Here is a 22,987-nt window from a genome sequence, read left to right as displayed (position 1 = left end):
GCAGCCGCGGATTGGAGTGAGGGTAGCACGCTGAGCTGCAGATTGTGGACGGTCCGGGACGGATCCTGGAAACTATCCCATTTCTGGTGGGAATCCCGTGCTGGGTTAGGTCTAAGTTCCTGGGGGATGGATCGAATATGGAGTGCATGGTACGGAAAGTGCATCAAAGAAAAAGGGTCGATGCCACCATTGGCTCAGAGCATCGTGGTCGCTTGGCTCAGCAGGGCTGAATGGGAGCAGGTGACGGTCTATCTGTTCTGTGATGACCATAAATTGCAACGGTATGCGCTGAACCGCATCACGGTGTGGAGGAGCAGGTAAGGCGGAGGCGGGCTCAGACCTTTTGCCTGCGTGCTGGTGTTTCTTCACGTTCTTTGTCGAGTTCCTAAAAGGCTCTAGTCTTAGGTCTTCTAATTGTCTGGGGGAAAGTCTGATGCAAGCTCTTGAACGAATTCAGTTTGTGGATGGAAAGTAAGAGGTTGTGTCTCAACAGTCCTCTTGTTAAATCTGTGAAGTTTAGCCGTTACTTCCAAAAAGCAACCTTCCTGCTTTCTTGGAGAGGGTGCTGGAGGGCCTGAGTCAGGGTTTAAGGAATAGATTAACACCCTAAGTTGAATTTGCGATTCGAGTTAGGGAAAATGGGAGGGGTTCTTGCCCCTCAAAACATGTTTGAGTGGGGTGCCTCAGTCCAGTTAATGTTGGGTTGGGCACAGACTAGCAAGGGATATGGGTTTCAGGGTTTGAGGGTGAAAAGGGTGTGTCCACACAACTGTTGATTGACAGTCTAGCAGATAGATGCCTCTTGTACACCCTAGTCAGCCTCTTATGCCCTCTATTAATGTTGGATCTTATGGACATTACCTTGTCTCTCTCACCTTTTTGTTTGATATCTTCATGCACTCTTGAGACAGTATTTAGTGGGAATATCCCGCAACAACCAAGATTCTGAGGTAGAGAGGATGAATCAGTATAAAGGTCCTTTGTGATGGTGCTGGATTGTGGCCCTTTAGGTTAGGCAACGAACTCCCCCTGGCAGTGGCTTCTACTGCTGACCTGATACGCTGTAAGCTCATGGATGTAACTGGTGGCTTGGGCACTGATGAACTTAGACTGCTCTATGGCATGGCATTGGTCAGGTAAGATCTGCATGGTGGGGAGGGTGGCTTTGGGGACTGGCGTGTGATAAGCATGTGATAAGCAAAGCGTGGCCTCAGGTGGTATCTGAAGCACAAAAGCCCTGAGAGTCTCTGAGTTTGAATCAGCCTGTGATTTGTTGATTTCACAGCTTTTGGTACTTCCATCACCATAATCTTTTTCGCCTCTTTTCCTGGAACCCCCTCTATTCCACTTTTCTTCCCTCTTAGAGTGTATGTGTGTGGCAGGATGGGAAGGATTCAGACCAGGTGATCTCTATTGGGTGATTTACAACTTTCGTAGCCTGATTTTTTTCTCCCTTTTACTCCAACCAGAGGAACTTTTCAGAGTGGTTCGTTGCCCTTGACTGTGATTTAGTTTGGATTTTCCAACTTTATTCTATCTACACCTATCACCACCCTTTTCCATTTCCTCTCCTCTGCAAACCCTGAAAGGTTGCCAGGTTATGGAAGTGAAGACATGGGCTGGGAGTTCCTGACTTACAAAGTGACTCATACAAGTTGTAGCTGTTCCATACACATCAGGAAAAGGTTGCCACTGAGTTTTCTCATATGTCAAAGCCTTTTGTCATACTGACCCAATATCTACCTTGAGATCCTTCCTTTCTTCTTTTACCTCTTGCATCATTTTGCTGTGCTCCCCTTGTAATCCAATACAGTCCTTTGTTCTAGTTTCTATAACACATTACATTTTAGTAATGGAACTATCCATTTTCTGGTTGACACCAACCATAAGAACAAGATGATCAGTGGAAAGGTTATGAAAATGTAAGATGTCAGTAATTGAGCAAGGTGTTTTGAGCAAAATTGTTCCTTGGGCTGTGCAACTTACTTCTCCCCCCACAATAGGTTTGTGAATCTTATCTCTGAAAGGAAGACAAAGTTAACCAAGCTCCCCCTCAAGTTCCTGGCTCAGGAGGTATGTAAGATAAAATGGCCTTGCTCGATTCTCTCCAGGAGAGTTTCTTAAATGGGGAATGGGGTAAGGTGTGCACACAGTTAGATTAGCTCATCCCATCACTACTAGCCAAGACCAGCAAAAACTGAGAGCTTCTTCTTTCAGTTTAAAAGAAGCAGAATTGAGCTGGACGTGGTAGCTCACGCCTGTAATCCCAGCACTTGGGAGGCTGAGGCAGAAGGATCGCTGTGAGTTTGAGATCAGCCTGGGCTACATAGTGAGTTCCAGGTCAGTGTGAACTACATAGTGAGACCCTGTCTCAAAAAGCAAGCAAACAAACAAAAGAAGGAAGCAGATTTGTTCTCTTACTCTTCATGACTTGTATCTCACAAGACTTGGTGAGTTTGCCTTGCTGGGAGTGGCCAAATGTAGCTGAAGAGCCCAAATGTACTACTGTGTGGGGACAGGAAAGAGGTGGCAGTCATACTGCCTGCCCTCAGAGAGCTGATAGTCTGAGGGAGCTGATAGCTCCACTGAGGCGCATGAAAATGTCAGGGATTCCTCTCCTGAATGAGTATGTAGTGTGAGACTCAGATGGCAATGTGTTCTCAGTCATCTAGAAAAGCTTCCTGGAGGAGATAGGGAGGTATACAAGGATAAGGGGACCCAGGAAGAGGGAAAGGGTAGAAGGAGGCTGAAGAAGCTGTTAATGCTAATCCACTCTCCTATGGGAGAGTAGTTGGTGGTTGGGGAAGGTGGGTACCTTTTTGATTTTTAAGACCACCTCTACTAAAGACTAAAAATTAATCATGAGATTTGGTTTTTAATCTTGGCCCTGTCAGGAAGACTGGACTCTTCTCTCAGGACTTCAGTTTGTCTGTCTGTAAAGCAGAGGGAATGGTCAGGCTAATTTATTTCTGGGTCTCCTCTAACTTTAATATTCTCTAATTTCTATATTCACCACCCCCATCAGGTGAACATTCCTGATTGGATTGTTGAACTTCGCCATGAATTGACACACAAGAAAATGCCCCATCTAAATGACTGTCGCAGAGGTGAGTCCCCTGGGGTAAACCTGTTACAGATAAGGCCTGGGCTAAGTGGCATTAGGATAGTGGAATAGGAAAGAACTTACTACCAGGGACTACAATGAAACAAGTAGGAGACTTACCTTCGGTACAAAATTTAATGGGATATCAAAAGTTCAGTGATCATGTTAAGTAGCATTTTAATGTGGAAAAATCTCTGATGAACACAAAAAAGAAGAAGCAAAGGATGAACATTACTGATTTTTTTTTTTGCTTCAGCCTTACATATGGCTTGGTAGAGAACTGTTCTGATCCTGTTTTGATACCTTGATTACAGTTGTTTGCCCCTTAAATTTTGCTCCTGAGGTAGTTTCTTATTAGCCTCATCCTAGCAGGGATGGGAGGAGTAAGTTGAGCACTATGAGCCATTAAAACCTTCACACCCCAGGAGTTGTTGCGACATCCATTCCAACTCATTTAACTCCTTTTTTAACCTTGCCCTTTGCATTAGGATAACTGAGATCTAGAAAAAGAAAGATTCTTGGCCAAGGCCATGTAATGAACCAATGGAGCTAGGTCTAGTTTTCCCACTTACACCCCTTGCTGGTTTTGGTTTTTTGTTTGTTTGTGTGTGTTTGTTTTTGATATCTTAACTCCTATAATAGTTTTTTTTTCTAGGAAAAGTTCTGGTAAATAGGAGAAAGCAAAAAATGCAGATAACCCAGGGTGAGAGTGACTGTATCTGGATATGTGAGATTTGAGCCTTTGAGCCAAACCTCTTCCTTCAGGTTTTTTCATAATGCTCACAAGATGAGGAAGTCCAGAGAGCTGAGGATCTGTTAGATGTTGGCCTGTGCCTGGTCCTGTGGCACTACCTTCCTTGCCTTTTTTAGGCTGCTACTTTGTCCTGGGTTGGCTCCAGAAGACCTATTGGTGCCACCAACTGGAAAACAGCCTGAGAGACACCTGGGAGTTGGAGGAGGACAAGGCAGACATGGAAGAAGACCAAGAGGTAGATAAGAATATTGGTGTTGATGACATCACAGAACAGAGACTAGAGCCTCAGGACCATGGCAAAGATGCAGAGTTGGATGTCAAAGCTGATGGAGACAATAAAGACAGTGAAGAGGTGGATTCTCATTGGGAAAAGGCTCTGGGACATAAAGAGTTGTATGGTAGGTGTCTGGTGGCAAAGAGGGGACCATGAGCCTGGAATGATCAGTCTTAGGGTTGGTGCTGGTTATTTCCCTGTCTCAGCATTTTTTCTGGGGCTGTGATGTTTTGGGCTTAAAACCCACTCTGGCTAGTTTCCATGGTATAGTGGTTATCACATCTGCCTCACAAAGCACCTTCCTTGATCTCTGTGAAGTATATGAGGGAGGAATTCTAGTTCTCAATTTACGACCTCCACCAAATAAAGTGGAGTCTTAAAATCCTGTTGCAAGCTGGGGTGGCTGCCCCATCTGTGTCCCCATTTTGTTTTCAGAAAAAGCACGAGCATTGCTAGTATCATATGAAGAGGAACAATTTAAGGTAAGAAAGGACCCTTGACCTGACATGTTCTCACTTGCTCCAGCTATTTCTTCCCTCTTGCCAGCTACCTGAGAGAAGTCTTGAGAAGGAATTTGAAAGGAAAGTGACAAAGCATGAGGGAACTTCTCAGAAAGAGGGGAACTAGGAATGAGACAAGAGTGGCAGAGTCCGATTGGATGATCTTCCACACTGATGGAAAGATGCAGATGATCAAGTTTGTGGATAATCCGCCCCATGGGTGGTAGAGGACAACTGGGAACGGATAGTTGCAATTCTACATCCGACCAGCAGGTGGGGCAGAAGACCTTCCCTAGATCCGGTGAGCTGGAGAGGTGCAGTTTTATTAGGGAGGTAGCTTAGAAACTATTTAGCTTATATTCACAAGTGGAGAAATTGAATTCATGGATGAGTGAAAGGACAGACCCAAGGTCACATATATAGTCAGTGAAAGACCCATAATAAGAATTTGGGTCTCCTGATTCCCATTCATGACCAATTGTCTCCCATCACTTCTCACCTTTTGTCCCAAAGAGCTCTGTCCATCTCCAATGAAATGCTTCCACTGGACATCTTAGCATTAGTGTATTTAATAATTGGAAACCACAGGGAATTCAGGGGAGATAGAGAGACAGGAGGAGAAAAAGCTCTGTCATTTAAAGGGTATTTTGTTTGCTGTATTTTTTGTTGCAGGGCCAACAGGATAGTTATGGGCCCACCCCTGCACACAGTGCCCTGCCCCCCATAAGACAGTCCTGAATTTCTAGGGAAGAGATTCTGGAGGGTTGAGGGTGGGTTGCCTAGCTAAACTAGCCTTCTGATGGGACCCTTTATACTGGCAGGTGCTGGAGAAATTTAAGTATTTACCTCAGGCCATTAAGGCATGGAATAATCTATCTCCACGTATAGAAGGCATCTTGGCAGAGCTCAAAGGCATTGCTTCAGAAAACAGGTACGTAAGCAGGTAATCGGGTAGGGGGGTACCTGCTATCTAGGGAGGCGGGTAGCAGCCTTATTGAAATAAGTTTCCTTGTCCTAGCTTGCCAGCCTATGGTATGGGAAATCCAGGGTAATCCTGATCTCCTATACGGTGACCCTATGTTCTGCCTGACCTCCTGTCCCTGCCCCTGCCAGTGACTAGGTGGGAGTTGCCTACTGTGAGTCACTGGAATGGCCAACAGTAGGAATATTCATTGTCATCCGTCCTACTCTTGTATTGTTTGGCCAAATTTTTTCCTGTCAGGAGGTATGTGATGTTCTTGGCATGTAGGAAAAGCCTATGATCCTTAGTACCTCACTGCCTAGCCTTTGACCCAAGTCTGAGGTAAAAGATACATGGTAGACACTGCTGGTCTGTTCTTGGAAACTGCTATTGTAGGCTGTGAGCATTCCTTTGTTGGTCAGTTGGAATAGACACAGGGCCTTCTTAGTGCTAGGCTATTAGAAATCACGTTCTTCTAGTGTAGGGTGGAATTGTCCCTGGAGTTTTCTCTTTTATTCTCAAGACAAGAGTAGTTCCAGAGGCGTTTTAAAATCAGTCTCCCAGACTGGATTTCTTAACTCTTTAGCGAAAAAGTGAGTGGTGGTGGGAAAACCATCCTTGTGTGTGCACATTGTAGTGCCTGCCTGGTAGTGCTGCACAAACAGCTGGTAGGCTGCTTTAAATGTTCTTTTTTTGGGGGGGTACCGGGGATTGAACCACGGTCCTTGCGCTTGCAAGGCAGGCCACCGAACCACTGAGCTAAATCCTCAGCCCCCTAAATGTTCTTTTTAGATATCAACATGAGATAAATATTTTCTTTTCAAACTTGGTCTGCTACAGGAAGGAATCTTGAGTGTAGTGTCAACCCTACAGGCACTGGAATACTCTGGGAACTGTTTTTCCTCCTGTAGGCGTGGTCAGCTAGGATATTCTCTTGGGAAGCTCCTACCTCTGCAGGAATCAGCCTGCTGTTGCTGTTTTAGTTTTGAGTTGCACGGGAATGAAAGAATACCCACAGAGTCTACTTCTTTAGCCTCTCTAACTTTGTTTTGGGTTCTTGCAGTCCTTAGGAAGAAGGCCTATGGATCATGTTTGGGCTGGAAATTGAGTCTCCAAGATTTTAAAAGAAGGCAGCCATAGAGATGGGGCGCCGTATAGGGGGACTGGATAAATGGTCAAGAGAAGCAAAAGGACTGCAGGAACTGATGTCTGAAAGCCCTTGACCATGTCCTAGGCATTTAACTGTTTTCTCTGTGGGCCTGAGATTTTCATTCCTTCTGTGTTTTGAGGTATATTCAGCTACTACTGCCTACATTCTGGGCTTTAGATCAGCATATGCTTGGTAAATATATGTTAAAAACCTACTGATCTCATCCTTTGGCTCAGTCCCTGCTCCAGGAGGCTAAAGCCTAGGATCAACTCTTACTTGCCCCATCTTCAGCAAGGCTGCTTTAGAACTGGGCAGGGGAATAGGTGAGGGTCTGCTATCAGGTTCAGTTTGCTAAACTAGTGTCCTTTTCATTGTTTGTGGTACTGGTGATCAAGCTAGTGCTCTACCACTGAGAAACCTCAGCCCCTTTAAGTCTTTTCAGTTTAAAATAACTAATAGACCAATTATATTTATATTTGGAAATGGCCTACCTCTCCTGGAGATAAAGTCTTAGTATATTGCCCCGGCTGTCCCTGAACTCCTAAACTCGAACCCTCCTGCCTCATTCTGAATAGTCAGGACTACAAGTGTTAATTAACCATGCCCAGCTAAACTAGTGTCCTCTTCAGGAATGCTGTGCTGGATGCTTTTCTGGATGATGGCTTCCTCGTTCCCACATTTGAGCAGTTGGCAGTCTTGCAGATAGAGTATGAAGGTAGGGTCTTAGGGGATCTTTGAAGCCTTGGGATTCTGTGTTCCCTGGGTGAGAATACCAGAGGTAGTCTGGGGAGCCCTGGGTCAAGGGGGAAATTCCTTCAACCCTTCTGGTTGAGCAGAATAAGTAGCCCTACTGATATACAGTTGTTGGCCCATCCTTGGGTGGCCTAGAATTGGGTGGGGTAGGGTGGGTTGGGTGGGTAGGGTTGAGGGGGGTCTCAGTGCCATTATTGTGCCATGTTAATTGTGATTTAGCCTCTAGCTAGAGAGCTAGAACAGCTGCACTGGAAGGGCCTTGTGAGGTCGTGTAGTCCAACATCTTCATGTTACATATGGTCATACTGAGGTCCAGAGAGGGGAAGGTACTGATCCAAAATCACACAGTGAGTTATTGACAAAAGTTGAAGCTAGAATCTGAGTTCTTTTTATTTTATACTTTATTTTGAATCAGCTGTTGGCTACCCAATACTAACTAGTTTCTCTTCTCTTCTGTTCTCTTTCCTCCTTTCTTCTGTGTCAATTCTGTTGTTGGTGGGGCATGTGTGCCCTTCTGCTTTCTCTTTGTCTCTGCCCTCCCCTTACCCTCCCTCCATCATAAAACAGAAAATGTGGACTTGAATGACGTCTTGGTACCAAAGCCGTTCTCTCAGTTCTGGCAGCCCCTGCTCAGGGGCCTGCACTCCCAGACCTTCACGCAGGCCCTGCTGGAGAGGATGTTCTCTGAGCTGTCAGCCTTGGAGGACAGTGGGATCCGGCCCAGCTACATCCTTAGATGGACCATTGAACTGATCGTGGCCAACACTAAATCTGGTGAGGGAGATTAGCCCTAGCCCCAGAGGCTAAGGCAGTCCAGGCAAGAGCATTTATCACTATTCACAGCTTTCTGTTAAAAAACTTCAAGCTTTAATGATTTAGGTTTGTCCAGGAGAGCCCTGAGGGCATCACCAAACAGATTTCCCTTACCCTTTTTCTTGTCACAGCCAACTAAAATAGGTTGGGGCAAAGTGCCCAGGATGCTTTGAGCAGTTGAGAGGTACAGGGTGGTCAGTCTGGAGGGAATGGGGAAGGACAGAGCCAAATTTGTCAAGGTAAAATATTAGGTGTGGTCTAACTGGCTTCTTATCCTCAGGGCCTCTTTTCTGTCTTAGGACCGAATGCTCATCGATTTTCTGCAAGCCAGTGGGAAGCAAGAAGGAACTGGAGGCTATTCAACAGCTCTGCCTCCCTTGACTGGCCCCAGGTGGTTGAGTCCTGCTTAGGCTCACCTTGCTGGGCCAGCCCCCAACTCCTTCAGCTGTAAGTCTCTTGAATTCCATCTGGTAAGAAGGTGATGCCCTGCAAGCTTCAGGGCCACACAGCCCTAGAATGGCCAAGTTGAAAGGACTTTTCAAGGACATCTAGCTCAGTCTCCTACTAACAGATAGGGGAACAAAGTCCGGAGAGGGGAAAGATAGTATATCCTCACCTAAGATCATGTAGTTTAACCCTTGGCTGAAGTGAATCTAGTGTGACAATGCTTAGTACAGTGGCCTGCACAGAGTAAGTGCACAATAACTGGTAACTGCTGTTTATTATTGAACCCAGGGCTGGTGACGCTAAGGCCAGTACTATCTGTATTATCTTCCCAAAGGATACCTTTGATAGTTGACCAACAACCTTCAGCCAGCAGCTCACTATTGCTTTCCTGATGAAGTTAAGGCTTCTTAGCCTGATGTTCAGAAATTTTTCTGATTCTGGCCCTATCTGTCATAGTAACCATACATCCTGTGTCTCCCTTTTTGCCCAGTCTGCCCTGGGTTCTATGAATATTGCATTGGTTCCTGTAAATACTTGTGGTTGTCTCCCTTTCCTTTTCTGTGTCATTTCCTGACCCCAAGCCACTTCCGTCATTCTCATGGAAGCCTTCAGCACCTAATTCTCTTTCTGCTTTCTGAAGCAATATCTGTTTCATTTGGGTGACCTACCTGACACTGCAGCTCATCAACTCCAGTGACTTTCATTTTCTTCTATTGTCAGCAATCCATTTTCATCACTTAGAGCTGTTCCATATTTAAAAGCTGATTCCAAGCATCCCACCTCTAGTCCTAGTTCTCATCCTCACGTCTCATGACACCTGGTCTTTGAATGCATCCAGACCTCCATCCCTCCATCTCCTCCCTCCTTTGACCTTGGTTATGCCTAGTACTGTCTGTGGTTGATCACTTTAGCTATGCATCATCATCATCCTCAGCTCTGCTCACCTTTTGGCTGTATCTGACTTGTAAACTCCCAAACTGGGATTGATCTTCCCCACTCTGCTTCCTCCGCTCCTCAGCCCGGGTAGCTGAGCTCTGCTGGAGAAAACCACATAGCCCTGAGGATTGCTGCCACTGCAGAGGTATGATTTTTAATCGTGGACTAGGCCTCAGTTCTGCCTATCTGAACTTTTGCTTGTTTTCTGACCACTTTCTCTCCCATTCCCTGACTATTCTAAATCTTTACCACTTACCTCAAGCCCCTTCTCTCCTATTTCACCCTAGCTTCCTCGAGCACATGGAAGCATCCAACAGGGCCCCCTTGACCTGAGGTCCAGCCCTTGTGAACTGATCTGCAGCTTCAGTCAACCTTCTCGCCAATCTCAGGATGAGGTGGCATTGGCCCACCTCAAAGTCTGCTCCTCCACATGTCCTCTGGAGTCACCTCTGCCAGCATCGCTGGGGCCTCATCCCAGCCTCTCCTTTGCTCTACTGGCTCTTGCTCTTCAATTTATGAACATGTTGTGTTTTTGTCATCTTAAAGCAACAATAACAACAGCATAAGAAAAATCTGCTTTGACACTACAACTCTCTCTTGGGTTATTATGAGCTTATTTATACCTTCCCCTGCTATCTCAAAAGAATAGACCTCACCTAGCAATCTCAGTTTTCTCACTACCCTTTTCAATCTCCTGCGATTTGATGCTCGCTTCCAGAGCTACTTTGACCTAATTACCAAATCCAGTGGGCCCTTAGCAGTCTCCATGCCTACTACATTGATGGTGTTAACCACTCCCTCCTAGATATTCCTGTGCTTATTATTAGGTACTGTAAAGTGCAGAGGCCCAAGTTACTATATAGCCCAGGTCTTTCCTACACATTTCACCTTCCTAAACTCAACTGCATGCCAAACATCTCCACTTAGATGTTCTGCAGGCACCTTACTGTAACCAAAAGAAAATTGGTCATTATACTTTACACCCCAGCTCAAAAATGATCTTTCTCTGTCCTATCTCACTTGGTGGCAGCAACATCTACCCCTCATATTGACTGGAATACTTCCCAAATCTGAGATTTTGTGTTTCCATTCTATTTTCCCCAGTGTTTTCTTTCGCTCTATCAGACTAAGCTGTTTTCAAGGGCAAGGACTGTGCATTAGCTCTCTGTGCCTAGCACACCACACAAATCCAGGCACCAAACAGCCTTAGTAAACATCATTGAACGCCACTGTTCTCTGCTATCTCATTGCCAGCAGTGCTGTCCTTGGCAGAAGCTGACCTAATGCTTGAGGAATGAATGAATTATGGAAAGGGGATGTCAGGACTCTTAGTCCTGACTGCCTATTGAATCCAGAAGTCTTTCTTGAGTCCTTAGGAAATTTGAGGCACAGTAGTGTTTATAAGATCAAAAACATGGCCTTGTAGACAAAGTCAGCCAAAGCAAGATCTCTGGGAGAAGGGACTGAGCAAGACAACCACATTGCCAGATAGGTGTACTCTAGAAGTGATGTAGGTGGGGGTGAGGAAGTGGGAGGAGAACCAGAAGGGCCTGGAAGAGTTAGGAAGAGCATTACAGATGAGGCATCTGAACAATTCATGCAAGAAAAAGAATAAAGGAAATTTCAAAGTTCAGAAGGAACATGACATGTATATACTGGGGTGGGGAAATGAAAGCAGTAGCATGGAGAGGTTTGGATAGGTGGCTTTCAAGGTACTTTCCAATCCTAAGTGCCTGCAGAGTGGAAGCTGCTGGTATTGGAGAAGTCTGAACCACAGAGATCTTCTCCCAGCCCAAGCATACCAGAGGGATGCGACACATGCCAGCAGTAACAGCGGCTCACTTGGGTATGATTCCTTGTGCACGGATCCTGCCTGTCGCAGATAATCAGTGAATTTAGTCCTAACCACCTCATTACTCAGGAAAATAGAATGTGCCCAGGTATTATGCTGCCAGTTAAAGCTAAGGCCACAATCCAGGTAGTCTGCCCTTAGTCCTCTGTTCTTCCATAATGTACCACTAGATGATACTGTTGCAGAAAGCATTTGTTATTAGGTTGATGCACAACTTGTTCTTTGGTTTCCCCAGAAAAAATAAAAGATACCACTGGCAATTAAGTGTCAGGCATGGTGCTGTGGGGTTTTTTGTTTGTTTGTTTTGTTTTTTCGTTTTTGATATAAGTTATTTAATTTTACACAGCGATTTTGGGAAGTAAAGATATGGTATCCTTTGGCAGATAAGTCACTGAGGCTCTGAGGAATGAAGTGACTTAATGTAAAACTCACATGATTTGTTGACAGCAAGACAGGGATCTGGGCCCAGGTCCCATGAGTGCAAAGTCTGCCATCTTTTCACCAGTGTGAACCTGTGATTTTCTCAGTCCTGAGCTGTGACCAGGCACATCCAAGGAAGAAGATATATTTTGGGATTCATTGTCACCTCTGCACCTTAGTGGACAGGCTAGACCACCAGAGATAGTGAGTGGGCAATAATCAACAGTGGTGATAAGGCATCTTGCCAATATCAAGTGCTAGGAATATTTATTTATCACACTGATGGGCCACAGTGAGAGAGCAGAGAGTTTCTCTCTAGCTTCTCTAATAAAGTTAGATGCTTTTCAAGAGCTTACCCCAGCCAGCCAATATCAATTCAATTTGGACCAGTGTCCTCTTAGAATATGAAATTAACCTCACAAAGAGGGACTCTTTTTCTCCATTTTGAGTCACTATTGCCCTGCCCTAAGATGTGTGGTCATGTGCTGAGGGAGAAAACAGGCCACTGAGCATATGGTCCTACTGTGAACAATCACACATGATTCACACTTAGTACAACTAGAAGGGCACTCACTGTCCCTCCGCTCTGTCCACATGTCCAGCAATGCCTGGGCTTGTTGGTGGCCAGGTTCTAACATGAGGCTCTATGCAGCATGCTTGCCCTCTTTCTCCCCAGTGGCTCCGTATCTGTTGGTTGTTGGTGATTTTGCTGTTAGCGCTGTCTGTTGTGTGCATGACGTCATCATCTTTAATTCTGTGCTCAACCCTTGCCATCAGTCATCAAGCCTTGCTCTTTGTCTGTTTGTCCTTCACAACTTCTCCCTCCCATCTCTACTGCCAGTGCCCTAGGTCAGTCCTCACCGACTCTGGCGTGAAATGTCTGAACAGGCTCCTCCTTGGTCTCCCTGCCTCCAGGCTACCCTGCCTGGGCCATCCTCCATGTGGTCACCATGGTGAACTTCAGAAATGCCCTTAACCTGTGCTCAGAGTTGACAGGTGACCTAATTCCCAACACACACACCCAGCCTTCCAGCCATCGTCTTTTCCTCCCATGGCTCTTCAGCATAGGCCTTATCCTTTAGCCATGCTACTGTTAACATATGCATGGTTGCTTGCTCTTTATCTCTGGTCTTCCTGGGCCTCAACTCCAGCACAAAGCCCTCCCTTGATTTCTTCTCCCTCCTTGTGTTCCCTGCCTTTTCCCAGCTGCCTTAGTGCCCACAGTGGGTCCACAGGGCCTATTAGGCCTCCCCTCTGCATTCTGCTTTGTCTTGTCAACTGCTGCTTTTTTTCCCTTTTTCCTCTATTCTGGACTGGTCTGTAGCTGCTCCTGTAAAAGGTTCACACTGTGTCTCATACCTCAAGACCCCAGCACCCTTTTCTATGCACATTCTTGGGTCTCAGGATAGATAACAAAGCTAGGTCAGAGAAGAGAGAGACGTGCCATTCTCACTTCCAGCCCTGCAGGCCTATTGGATAGTTAGTGTATTAATGTAGAATTCTAGTGCAAACTAATTGCTTTCATTTATTGCATGCCCACTATGTACCTGGCACTGTGCCAGGCATTCTATATGAATGTTCTTATTTATTCCAAGGGCCCTAGAAATTAGGTACCAGTATTACCCTCATTGAGAATGGAAGTGAGTAACAGAGACGAACTGCAAAGACTGTTTGGAGTCCATGATCTTTTTGTTTCTATGTTGTTTGCTCTACTTTACTGCCTTTCAGAGGCAGGTGTGAAAGCATAAGAGACCGAGTTCAAACTTGAGAGTGTTGGGGTATGAAGTGATTTGAAATTTTGAATCTTTCCTACCCCATCCCTCCCTTTGCTCAGTGTCTTCAAAGCCATGGGACAGGTCCTGCCAGATGGGGAACAGGAGAAGTTGCTGCGCATATGTTCCATTTATACTCAGAATGAAGAAAACAACTTGCCAAAGGAGGACTCAGAGTCCCTCCACATTGAGAAGTCTCCTTACACACTGGACAGCTTGTATTGGAGTGTCAAACCATCTAGTTCCAGTTGTGGGTCTGAAGGACAGACCCAGCAGCAGAGGGAGCAGGGCAGCCCTAATGGTGATAATCAAAAAGAGAAGGAAGAGAAAAAGGCCCTGCAAGACCAAATGGAGGGAGAGGAAGAAGAGGAAGGTAATGACTTGGAAGATGAAGATGATGAAGAAGATGATGATGATAATGATGATGACGACGACGATGACGACGATGACGACGACGATGATGATGATGATGAAGAGGAAGACAGAATGGAAGTGAGACCTTTCTCTACTGTGTATGAGTCCCCTGCTGTTCAGAATGCCAGGCTTCTGGCCCAGAAAAGAGGAGCTTTGGAGGGCTCTGCATGGCAAGTTAGCTCAGGTAAGTAGTCTTGATAGCCACTTTTTCCCTTCACCAATTTCTTCCTTATCTGCCTGGCTTTTGAGGCTCCCCTTCACTCGAGAAGAGATGGAAAGTGGAACGAAGTAGCCGGTATTGAGGCAAGCCTGGGAGGCAGCCAATTACATGGGTGACATATGGCTTTCCTTACCCTTTGTATAGAGCTGAAAACCTTTGTCAGGCTATACACAGCAGAAAACACATTTTAAGTAGACTCAGAGTATAAGACAGATGAAAAAAGATGCTTATGAATAAAAAACTAGCACAAAACTTTGTTTTCAATGAATTATTATTATTTTTTTGGTACCGGAGATCGAACTCAGGCCCTTGCACTTGCAAGGCAGGTGGCGGAACCACTGAGCCAAATCCCCAGCCCTCAATGAATTATTTTTTTTATAAAGTAGGAAAAAGTGAGGTGTGCAATGTACATATATGATTCTGCCCGTGCTTTCTCTACACATGGAGACTAGCTGGTAATGGAAGAGGATTTTGCTGTGTGCATTAAAAGGGACCCAGGGCATTGTATCAGAGGAACTTAGAATTGAGATCAGAAGAGAGAATACTGAGTAGTGTGAATTTTAGGTGTTTGCACAAGTTCCTGAGATCAAAGCCAAAAGAGGATTTAGGGAAGGTTGATGACAGGAGAGTACCCCCATATAGGTTGGGGAACAGCAACCTCAAGGGAGGCAGACCCATAAAAATCGACAGAATAGTTTCATGTAGGTGTGGTGGGTAGCAAGATGGAACCAGAGAGGAGACAGTAAATGAGTTTATGGGGAGAGGTGTTATATTACTGTTGCATGGACAGGTGTGGTAGGGCTGAGAGGCATAAAGGCCCCAAGTGAGAGTGTTAGGTAAGGGTGAGCACATTAACTTTTGTGTGTGCGTATGTGCACGCGCATCTGTTGGGGAAAGAGAAAAATAGGGGCAGTGAAAGAAGTCACTGAAGCACCTTGTAGTATAGTGTTGTATACATGCATCCATGGTTATCTATGTTTTTTGTTTGTGTGTGTATGTGTGTGTTTTGGTACCAGGGATTGAACTTGGGTCCTTGTGCTTGCAAGGCACGTGGCAGAACCACTGAGTTAAACCCCCTGCCCTACATATGTTTTCAGAAGAGTAAGCAAGGTCACCAAGACCCATGAGGGTCTGTGTCCCTGCTGTCACTGAGGGGTCATGTGCAAGGGTTTCAGGCTCAAGAGGCAAAGTCAGTGAAGTACACAGGATTGGGGATGATTATGATAGGGGGATGGTTAAGTCACTGTCAGCGCCAATGAATGGGGTGGCCCCTATGCTATCTCTATATCATAGGGCAGTACAGGGCATTAAGATAGACACAGATGCTTATAAGAAAGCCAGGGGAGGGGAGAAGAACAAGCAGAGGAACAACCCTCCCTTTTCTTTTCCGTATGCTAGGGATAGAACCCAGGGCCTTGGCATGCTAGGCACTTGCTCTACAACTGAGCTAAATCTCTAGCCTATTTTCTTTTTTAATTGACACATAATTGTATTTATGGAGTACAGTGTGATAATTTGATACATGTACATGATTTTGGTACAAGCTTTCTTGGGCTTCTCTATGGGTTGTGCAAAAAGCTGGTCCACAGTAAATACTTCACAGAGTGCCAGGGCCATTATATCAGGGTTATTTGAATACCAGGGGAATGTAGGAAGCTAGAAACAGAATCTCAGGACTCAGTAGTGAAGTTGCTCTTAAAAACAGTGGATTCATTTGTATAAGAGTGGGGAGAAAGGATATACAGTGATACTGTGTGATAAGGCAGGGAGTTAGGGAGTGCCTGGCATGGTCTGTCCTAAGGTGGAGTGTGTGTGTGTGTGTAAATACATAGAGAGGAAGAAGGGCCATTTAAAAATGTGTGGTTCACCGGGCATGGTGGTGCACATCTGTAATCCCAGCACTCGGGAGGCTGAGGCAGGAGGATCACTGTGAGTTTGAGACCAGCCTGGGCTACATAGTGAGTTCCAGGTCAGCCTCAACTACGTAGTGAGACCCTGTCTCAAAAAAAAATGTGTGGTGGAATGCTAAAGTGGAGAGGTGCTCATGAGAAGTGATAAAGAATGGAGTGAAGTTGAGGGTGCCCAGAGAGACCGTATTAAGTGGGCTAATGGGCTGGGTGGATGGACAGGGTTGGTGGGCCTCTGCACTGATTAGAAAACCAGCTCATCAACCCACTCTTTGTTACCTCTCTTTGCTCTACAGAAGATGTACGATGGGACACATTCCCCTTAGGCCGCATGCCAGGTCAGACTGAGGACCCAGCAGAGCTTATGCTGGAGAACTATGACACCATGTATCTTTTGGACCAGCCTGTGCTAGAGCAGCGGCTGGAACCCCCATTGTGCAAGACTGGGTGAGTGCCCATGACAACAGGATTTCTCACCGCCTGTCTACCACTTGTGGGAAGAAGAGAAGGAGACAAAGTGGGGTGGGTAGGTGAATGACTGGGGAATAAGAGGCTGAGTGGGCCCTTATATGACCTCTTTCCCTTAGTAGTGGAAGCCAGTAAAGTTGCCACATAGCGCTGCCTTGACACCCCTTGCAGTTTGAATTCAGTTTGTGTGTGCAGTTGTGTGTGTGTGTGTGTGTGTGTGTGTGCGTGCGCATGTTTATATACATGCGTGTGCACACACGTGCATTTTGGGAAAAGGGGTCCATACCTTCTATAAATTCTCTAAAAAGCTCAAGAATAGATGATGCTTCTGTTCTTGATAAGAAAACAGGCCCAGAAAGGGGAAGGAATTTGTCTAAAGGTACACAGAATAATCAGTAGGCCTTCTGCACTGTCCTGGCATCTTGGTTGCAAGGCCTGCACAGGGCTTTATGGTTTTCCTCAAAACTGGACTTTGGACCACAGGCATGGAAGCCCTTGAGTCATCAGGGAGCCAGGAACCAAGTAGCCCTTGATGAGGTGCTATGCTAGTAACTCAAAGGAGCCCACCCAGAAGCCTGTGCATTCCAGAATACTGGGGCTTTGTGTCCAGGAGGATCATAGCTATAAGTACCCAAGAGATACCCCTGCGGGCTCTTGATATTGAGAGTCCATCCTGTGCTGTTTGCTTGTTCCCTAGGAACTTGCAGTTTATTCAGTTTGTGTGTGCATTTGTGTGTGTGTGTGTGTGTGTGTGTGTGTGCGTGCGCATGTTTATATACATGCGTGTGCACACACGTGCATTTTGGGAAAAGGGGTCCATACCTTCTATAAATTCTCTAAAAAGCTCAAGAATAGATGATGCTTCTGTTCTTGATAAGAAAACAGGCCCAGAAAGGGGAAGGAATTTGTCTAAAGGTACACAGAATAATCAGTAGGCCTTCTGCACTGTCCTGGCATCTTGGTTGCAAGGCCTGCACAGGGCTTTATGGTTTTCCTCAAAACTGGACTTTGGACCACAGGCATGGAAGCCCTTGAGTCATCAGGGAGCCAGGAACCAAGTAGCCCTTGATGAGGTGCTATGCTAGTAACTCAAAGGAGCCCACCCAGAAGCCTGTGCATTCCAGAATACTGGGGCTTTGTGTCCAGGAGGATCATAGCTATAAGTACCCAAGAGATACCCCTGCGGGCTCTTGATATTGAGAGTCCATCCTGTGCTGTTTGCTTGTTCCCTAGGAGATGAACCTCTTTTTGTCTAAACATTCTGGGAGAGGGCTCTAGAACCCAAGCCCCACAAGCAGGCCAGGCCCAAGGCAATGCTGTGGATGCTGTCTGAAACAAGGGAACATCAAGCTTCTTAAGAGGTAGCCAGTTGGCAGTGAGATTTACATGTCTAAAAAACTCCTTTTCTCAGCCCTAACTAGCCAGGCCTGTGTAAGGTGGCTAGATGAGTACCTGTTTTTGAAGGGTGAAGTATGGGCCAGCTGGAGCTGTGGCCCTATAGCACCTATAATAGGGAGGCTTCCTCTGCTGAAGTGGACCATGCCCACTCCTCCTTATCTCAGCTCCACCCTGACTTCTCTATGTAGACTTGGGAAAGTCCTTCTCATCTAGACCTCAATATCTTTGTCTGTAAAATTGTGGGTGATGGGAGGGCATGGGACTAGATCATCTCAAAGGGTTTTTTCAGCTGCAGGAGTATGACCATGGATCTGCCGGAGGGGAGTGATGATAGCTTTGCGCTCAGCTGTTACCTCATCCAGCTGGAAGAACCTTTGATCTGCAGGAAGCAAGAGAATTCTGAGCTGGGCCAGAGAAAAGAGAGGGCAGTTTTCTCCCTTAAGCAGTCTTAAAAATTGTGGGATGGGAGTTGGGCCTATCCCTACAGACCAAGTGTGGCTTTGGGCACCTTAAATATGTATTAGATGTGGGAGGGATCCAGCCCAGAATCTTCTGGGCCTCTAAGCTCTAGGACCTTGGAAAGAAACCCTGTTAAGGCAGTCATTTTTCAGTGTCTTCCTCGGGGTGGGACCCCTCTGTTACCTCAACCCAGACAGTTCTGCATGGGTTTTTATGTACTGGAGCAATATATGCTTCATTTGAACAGTTCCATACTTCCTTCCCTTTCTTCATCACCTAGGGGAGGGCAGAGCCATTCCTGGACCCTACCTGAAATCGCTTCTCTTTATAAACTAGGCAGGAGGGTAAGCCCTTCCCATAGACACACACATCTCAAGCACTTTTAGCTCCTCCAGAGCCTAAACCCGCATTCTTCCCTGACTGACCTCCCACTCTCTCCGCAGCACCCTGGGCCTAAGTTGTGGTGTCGGCAGTGGCAATTGCAGCAACAGCAGCAGCAACTTGGAGGGCCTTCTCTGGAGCCAGGGGCAGCTGCACGGGCTCAAAACTGGCCTGCAGCTATTCTGATGCCTGCCTTAATGCCAAGTGTTCATCCATCCCTGCCAGAGCAACAGCTCACCCCACAGTACACCTGATCTTCCATGATACAATTTGGGAGACAGCCCAGATCAAAACATCAACTCAGCTTTCTACCATAATAAAATGTGGAATGATTTTTCCCTTTTACTTTGCTTTGAAAACAATGAACAGGCAACTGTAGTTTTGATATTTGTGAGATGAAGGTGTGTATGCCAGAGTAGACCAGTGTAGTTCTTCCTTTAGGTGCTCTAGGGCAGGCTGGATGATAACAAAGCTTTGAGCAGGAGCTGAATCCTGAGGCCCCTTGGGCCCACTGGCTGTGATTGCTCCCATAGCTAGATTTCACCCGTACCTTTTACCTGGTTCTTCAAACCATTTCTGCACCCCTTACCTGTACTGTGCAGCCAGTTCACTTAGAAGCATGAGACCACAGAGGAGAGGCATTGCTGGCCAGATCCTAGACAGAAACTGCAGTGTATTTGTTGTAGGTAGGTTGCTCATAGCTTCCTGATGGTGAGAAGAAGACTCACATTTTCCTGTTCATCTCCTCACCTGCCCTCAGTGGATACCAAACAGTAGTTGAAAGCCAGAGTTATGCCTTTCTTTGTCACTTCTCTTTCGCCCTAGAAGAAAAAGAGTGGACTTTGCCTGCAGTGGGCATTAGAGCCAAAAAACTAGAGACTGACCCAGAGCCACTTCTCTATTGTCACCTTATCCCTTCAGACACTCTCTCTTAACCTCAGAGTGCTTACTCTATGTCAGGTCTGAGCTACCAAGAAAATGGGGATAAATCGTGTTTTCACCCTCAGTGCTGTCAGCCTGGTGAGGAAGGAGAAATTTACTAAGTAATAACCTGTTACCTCTGCTAAGTGCCTGATGGAATTTCTATAGATGGTCGTGCCAAGAAATTATGGAGAGGACTTACATTATAAAAACTCCAACCAAGGGTTTTTTTGTTTTGGGGTGCTGGGGATTAAACACAAGGCCTTGTGTGTACTAGGGAAATGCTCTACTACTGAGCTACACCTCTGGCCCTTTAATGAAGGATTTTACCTTGAGTTAAGACCCCTAAATACCTTGGCAGCTATGTGTTACAATCATTTTTCTAAGGAGCTAGTTCATAACTTTTATTGTCAAAGTGTTTCATAATCTCACTGGCTCAAAAAGGTTGAGATTTCTTATATGGACCCAAGCATTAGGCATGGGCAAAGCAGTTTTGTGTATTGGTTAACACAAAGTAAGTTTCTAACTCTTCCCTCTCCCATCACAATGTCAAAGGCTAAAATTTTCCCAGCATACTGCAATGTCAGCTGGAAGAGTTCTCAGAAGCATCTAGGCATTCTAATGCAGGTACTTGAAAATGTACTCTGGTTAGGTATTCCAGCACCTGGAGAGATGGGTGCTACAAGTTCTTGGCTCCTCCCTACCACTTCACCAGAGCAGCCCTGACTTTATTATATATGTGATCCTATATATAATTTCTTTGGAAAGATGGAGTTTGCTGTTAAGGTGTGGAAAATCAGTTTTAGTCTTGCCCTCTTGTTTGAAATATATCAAGACCCAGAGGCAGACAAAAAGGGAAGGAATTTGTTCATAGCCACAGCAATTACTAGGTTGGTAAAGATCTGTTTTCTTTCAATGTCAACATTGCTTGATCAAGTTTTTGAATCCTATCAGACTCTCTGAATCAGAGAGGTTGAAAATTGGCAACAATCTGGTTTAATAGACCCTTCGGGTGATTTTGATGCACACCAAAGTTCAAAATGCACTGGTAGAAGTTGCCCAAAGACCTGGGTTTCAACCAAGCTTTACCTCATAATGGGAACAAGTTTGGGTAAAATCATGCCAAATTTTCACCTGTAAAAGGATAATATTTGTCTTACAGACTTGTAAGGGTCAAAACAGGTAATAAACTGAAAGTACTGTCTAAACATCTTTTATATTGGTGAGTTGTGGGGATTCCTGCCCAGATTGGTGAGTCTTGAACTCAAGACTCGGGTCCCTATATAACCCGATGATGCTTTCCCCTGGACCTCAAAGACTGAACTACACATAAAGAGCAGACTACCTGAGCCAATTTCTAGTGCAGAACTGGAGAGCCAAAGGTCATTCATTGGCTCGATTCCTGAAACCTAGGAACCATGAGGCCAGGTCCAAGGATTTTAGATGGTAGGAGTAGAAGTGGGTACATGGTTATGAGGAAGTAACTTTAGTGTAGTTGTACCTGTCCTTATTGGAGATCAGGGACTGTTTAGAAGGGTCTTTTAACTGCATCCGTTTAAATGGAAAGCAGTGCTCAGGGATCAAGGGAAGGAAACATTCAGCGATAGTAATCGAGAACCCCCTCTGACCGGACATAGTTCATCAGAAATGAACTCCCTGTTTTGTGGTACCGACTGTCAACAAAATTACAATAAAATGATAAGTGCTAAACAAAAAATGTATTGTCCAAGAATTCTGCAAGGCCCAGAGGAGAGAGACTAACAGTGTCTGAACCAGTAATTCGAACTGCTTGTTAGGTGACGTTAGTACTGGGTCTTAAAAGGCAAGACTTTAGTCAAAGCTAGGAATAAAAGGAAGGCCAAAGTCAGAAGGACTTGAGAAAAAACATGGTTAGGGGCATGAGAACTATTTCTAGGATAATTGGAACATGATGATGCAAGTGTGTAAGTTGTGAAGCCAGAGGGGCGAGCTGGAGAGTGCTATGGCCAGACCAGCAGAATTTCATCTATGATTAGGGAAGAAGCATTGAACATTAAATTGTTCCCTCTTGGAATTCTAATTGTTCTTAACATGATCCCTACACTCACACTGTCATTGTCTTCAAAGAAGTCTTTATTTTTTATTTTATATGTTGTTTCATTCCACCACTAGAGTGCAAGTTCCCCCAAACAGGGTCTGGGTAGCCTAGTATAGGCCAGGCACTGATTTGGTGTTCAGTAAGAACTTAATAAAGGTATACCTGAGGAATGTGAGAAGGGGAAGCAAGAGAAAAGACAGAAAAGAAGGGTGGAAAGAAATGAGTACTCTTAGTCTTACGGGGGATGACTGAAAAAAAAAAAAAAGATTCTCAAGTTCACAAATAGCTCCTTGCAAAGACTGCTAGGGCTGAGCTCCACTGCAGCCACTGTGAACCTCTGTATTTAGAATGAGACTGGCCTGGAATAGTGTGGGGACTGAGTAGGAGGCTCCAGAGAGGCCTGAGAGAAGAGTGGAACATTGTAAAGGGTGTACTGATCTGGGAGTCACAAGGCCTAGCCTGACAATATTGCTGTTGTTACTGATTCTACTGGGCCTTGGTCAGATCTCTTCTGCACTCCCACTAGGGCCTCATTTCCTGCAAAATAACTTGAAAAGGGAGTGTGCAGCATAGGGTGCTGTGCTGCTTCTGGCTCTGATATTCTGGCTAAGGTTCCACAGATGACTCTGTGGCCTTGAGGCTATTCAGGCAGAAAATGCAGTCTGAGTACACAAATAAGTCTGGGCTGAGCCTGCCACCTTGTTTTGACCCACTAATGGAAGCCAGCCCTGCCTTGGAGAAAAAGCTAGTTAGACCCACATTTAGTATATTGTTAGTGTAGGAGTTGTGTTAGTCTTCAACATTTAGAGAGTATAGACACTGTGCTAAAACTCAGATGAACGAACTAGAGATAGGGATCTCCCTTTACACCTCATTCAAGGTGCAAACTGCCAGGGCAGAAATGTAAAGTTTTAGGAACAAGTAAAGTGTGTATGTGTGTGTGTGTGTGTGTGTGTGTGTGTGTGTGTATGTGTGTGTGTGTGTGTGTGTATTGTGGTATGGTTTTT

General features: G+C 45.5%; 1 protein-coding gene across 7 annotated transcripts; it reads left to right on the top strand.

The window, feature by feature from the left end:
* Las1l (LAS1 like ribosome biogenesis factor) lies at positions 1–22,364 on the top strand. Of its 7 annotated transcripts, XM_033760149.1 has the most exons (15): positions 37–317; positions 1,011–1,136; positions 2,004–2,073; positions 3,026–3,107; positions 3,974–4,255; positions 4,567–4,613; positions 5,453–5,562; positions 7,372–7,457; positions 8,063–8,269; positions 8,608–8,755; positions 13,798–14,333; positions 16,573–16,723; positions 18,432–18,567; positions 18,938–18,945; positions 19,045–19,243. In XM_033760149.1, the coding sequence occupies exons 1-15, from the start codon at positions 127–129 to the stop codon at positions 19,166–19,168; spliced, it is 2,304 nt and encodes a 767-aa protein (XP_033616040.1). In that variant the 5' UTR covers positions 37–126; the 3' UTR covers positions 19,169–19,243. The 7 variants fall into 7 exon arrangements, 5 of the variants coding, with proteins under 5 accessions (XP_010630499.1, XP_010630500.1, XP_033616042.1 ...); XM_010632197.3 differs by lacking the exon at positions 18,938–18,945 and having other exon boundaries at positions 1–317; positions 19,045–21,104; XR_781848.2 differs by lacking the exons at positions 18,432–18,567; positions 18,938–18,945 and adding an exon at positions 17,978–18,105 and having other exon boundaries at positions 19,045–19,121.
* Positions 22,365–22,987: the final 623 nt, after the last annotated feature.

This window comes from Fukomys damarensis, unplaced genomic scaffold (genome assembly GCF_012274545.1).
Source record: "Fukomys damarensis isolate Sample0158 unplaced genomic scaffold, DMR_v1.0_HiC HiC_scaffold_39, whole genome shotgun sequence".
Lineage (NCBI taxonomy): Eukaryota > Metazoa > Chordata > Mammalia > Rodentia > Bathyergidae > Fukomys > Fukomys damarensis.
The sequence above is the reverse complement of the archived record's forward strand: the minus strand, read 5'-3'. Positions and strand labels throughout refer to the sequence as shown.

Excerpts from the sequence above, each read along its gene's own strand:
- Las1l (XM_010632197.3), top strand. The coding sequence starts at position 127 with ATGGATCGAATATGGAGTGCATGGTACGGAAAGTGCATCAAAGAAAAA. Across the intron at positions 4,256-4,566 it reads GGGACATAAAGAGTTGTATG|AAAAAGCACGAGCATTGCTA; the intron begins GTAGGTGTCTGG and ends TTTTGTTTTCAG. Across the intron at positions 8,270-8,607 it reads CGTGGCCAACACTAAATCTG|GACCGAATGCTCATCGATTT; the intron begins GTGAGGGAGATT and ends TTTCTGTCTTAG.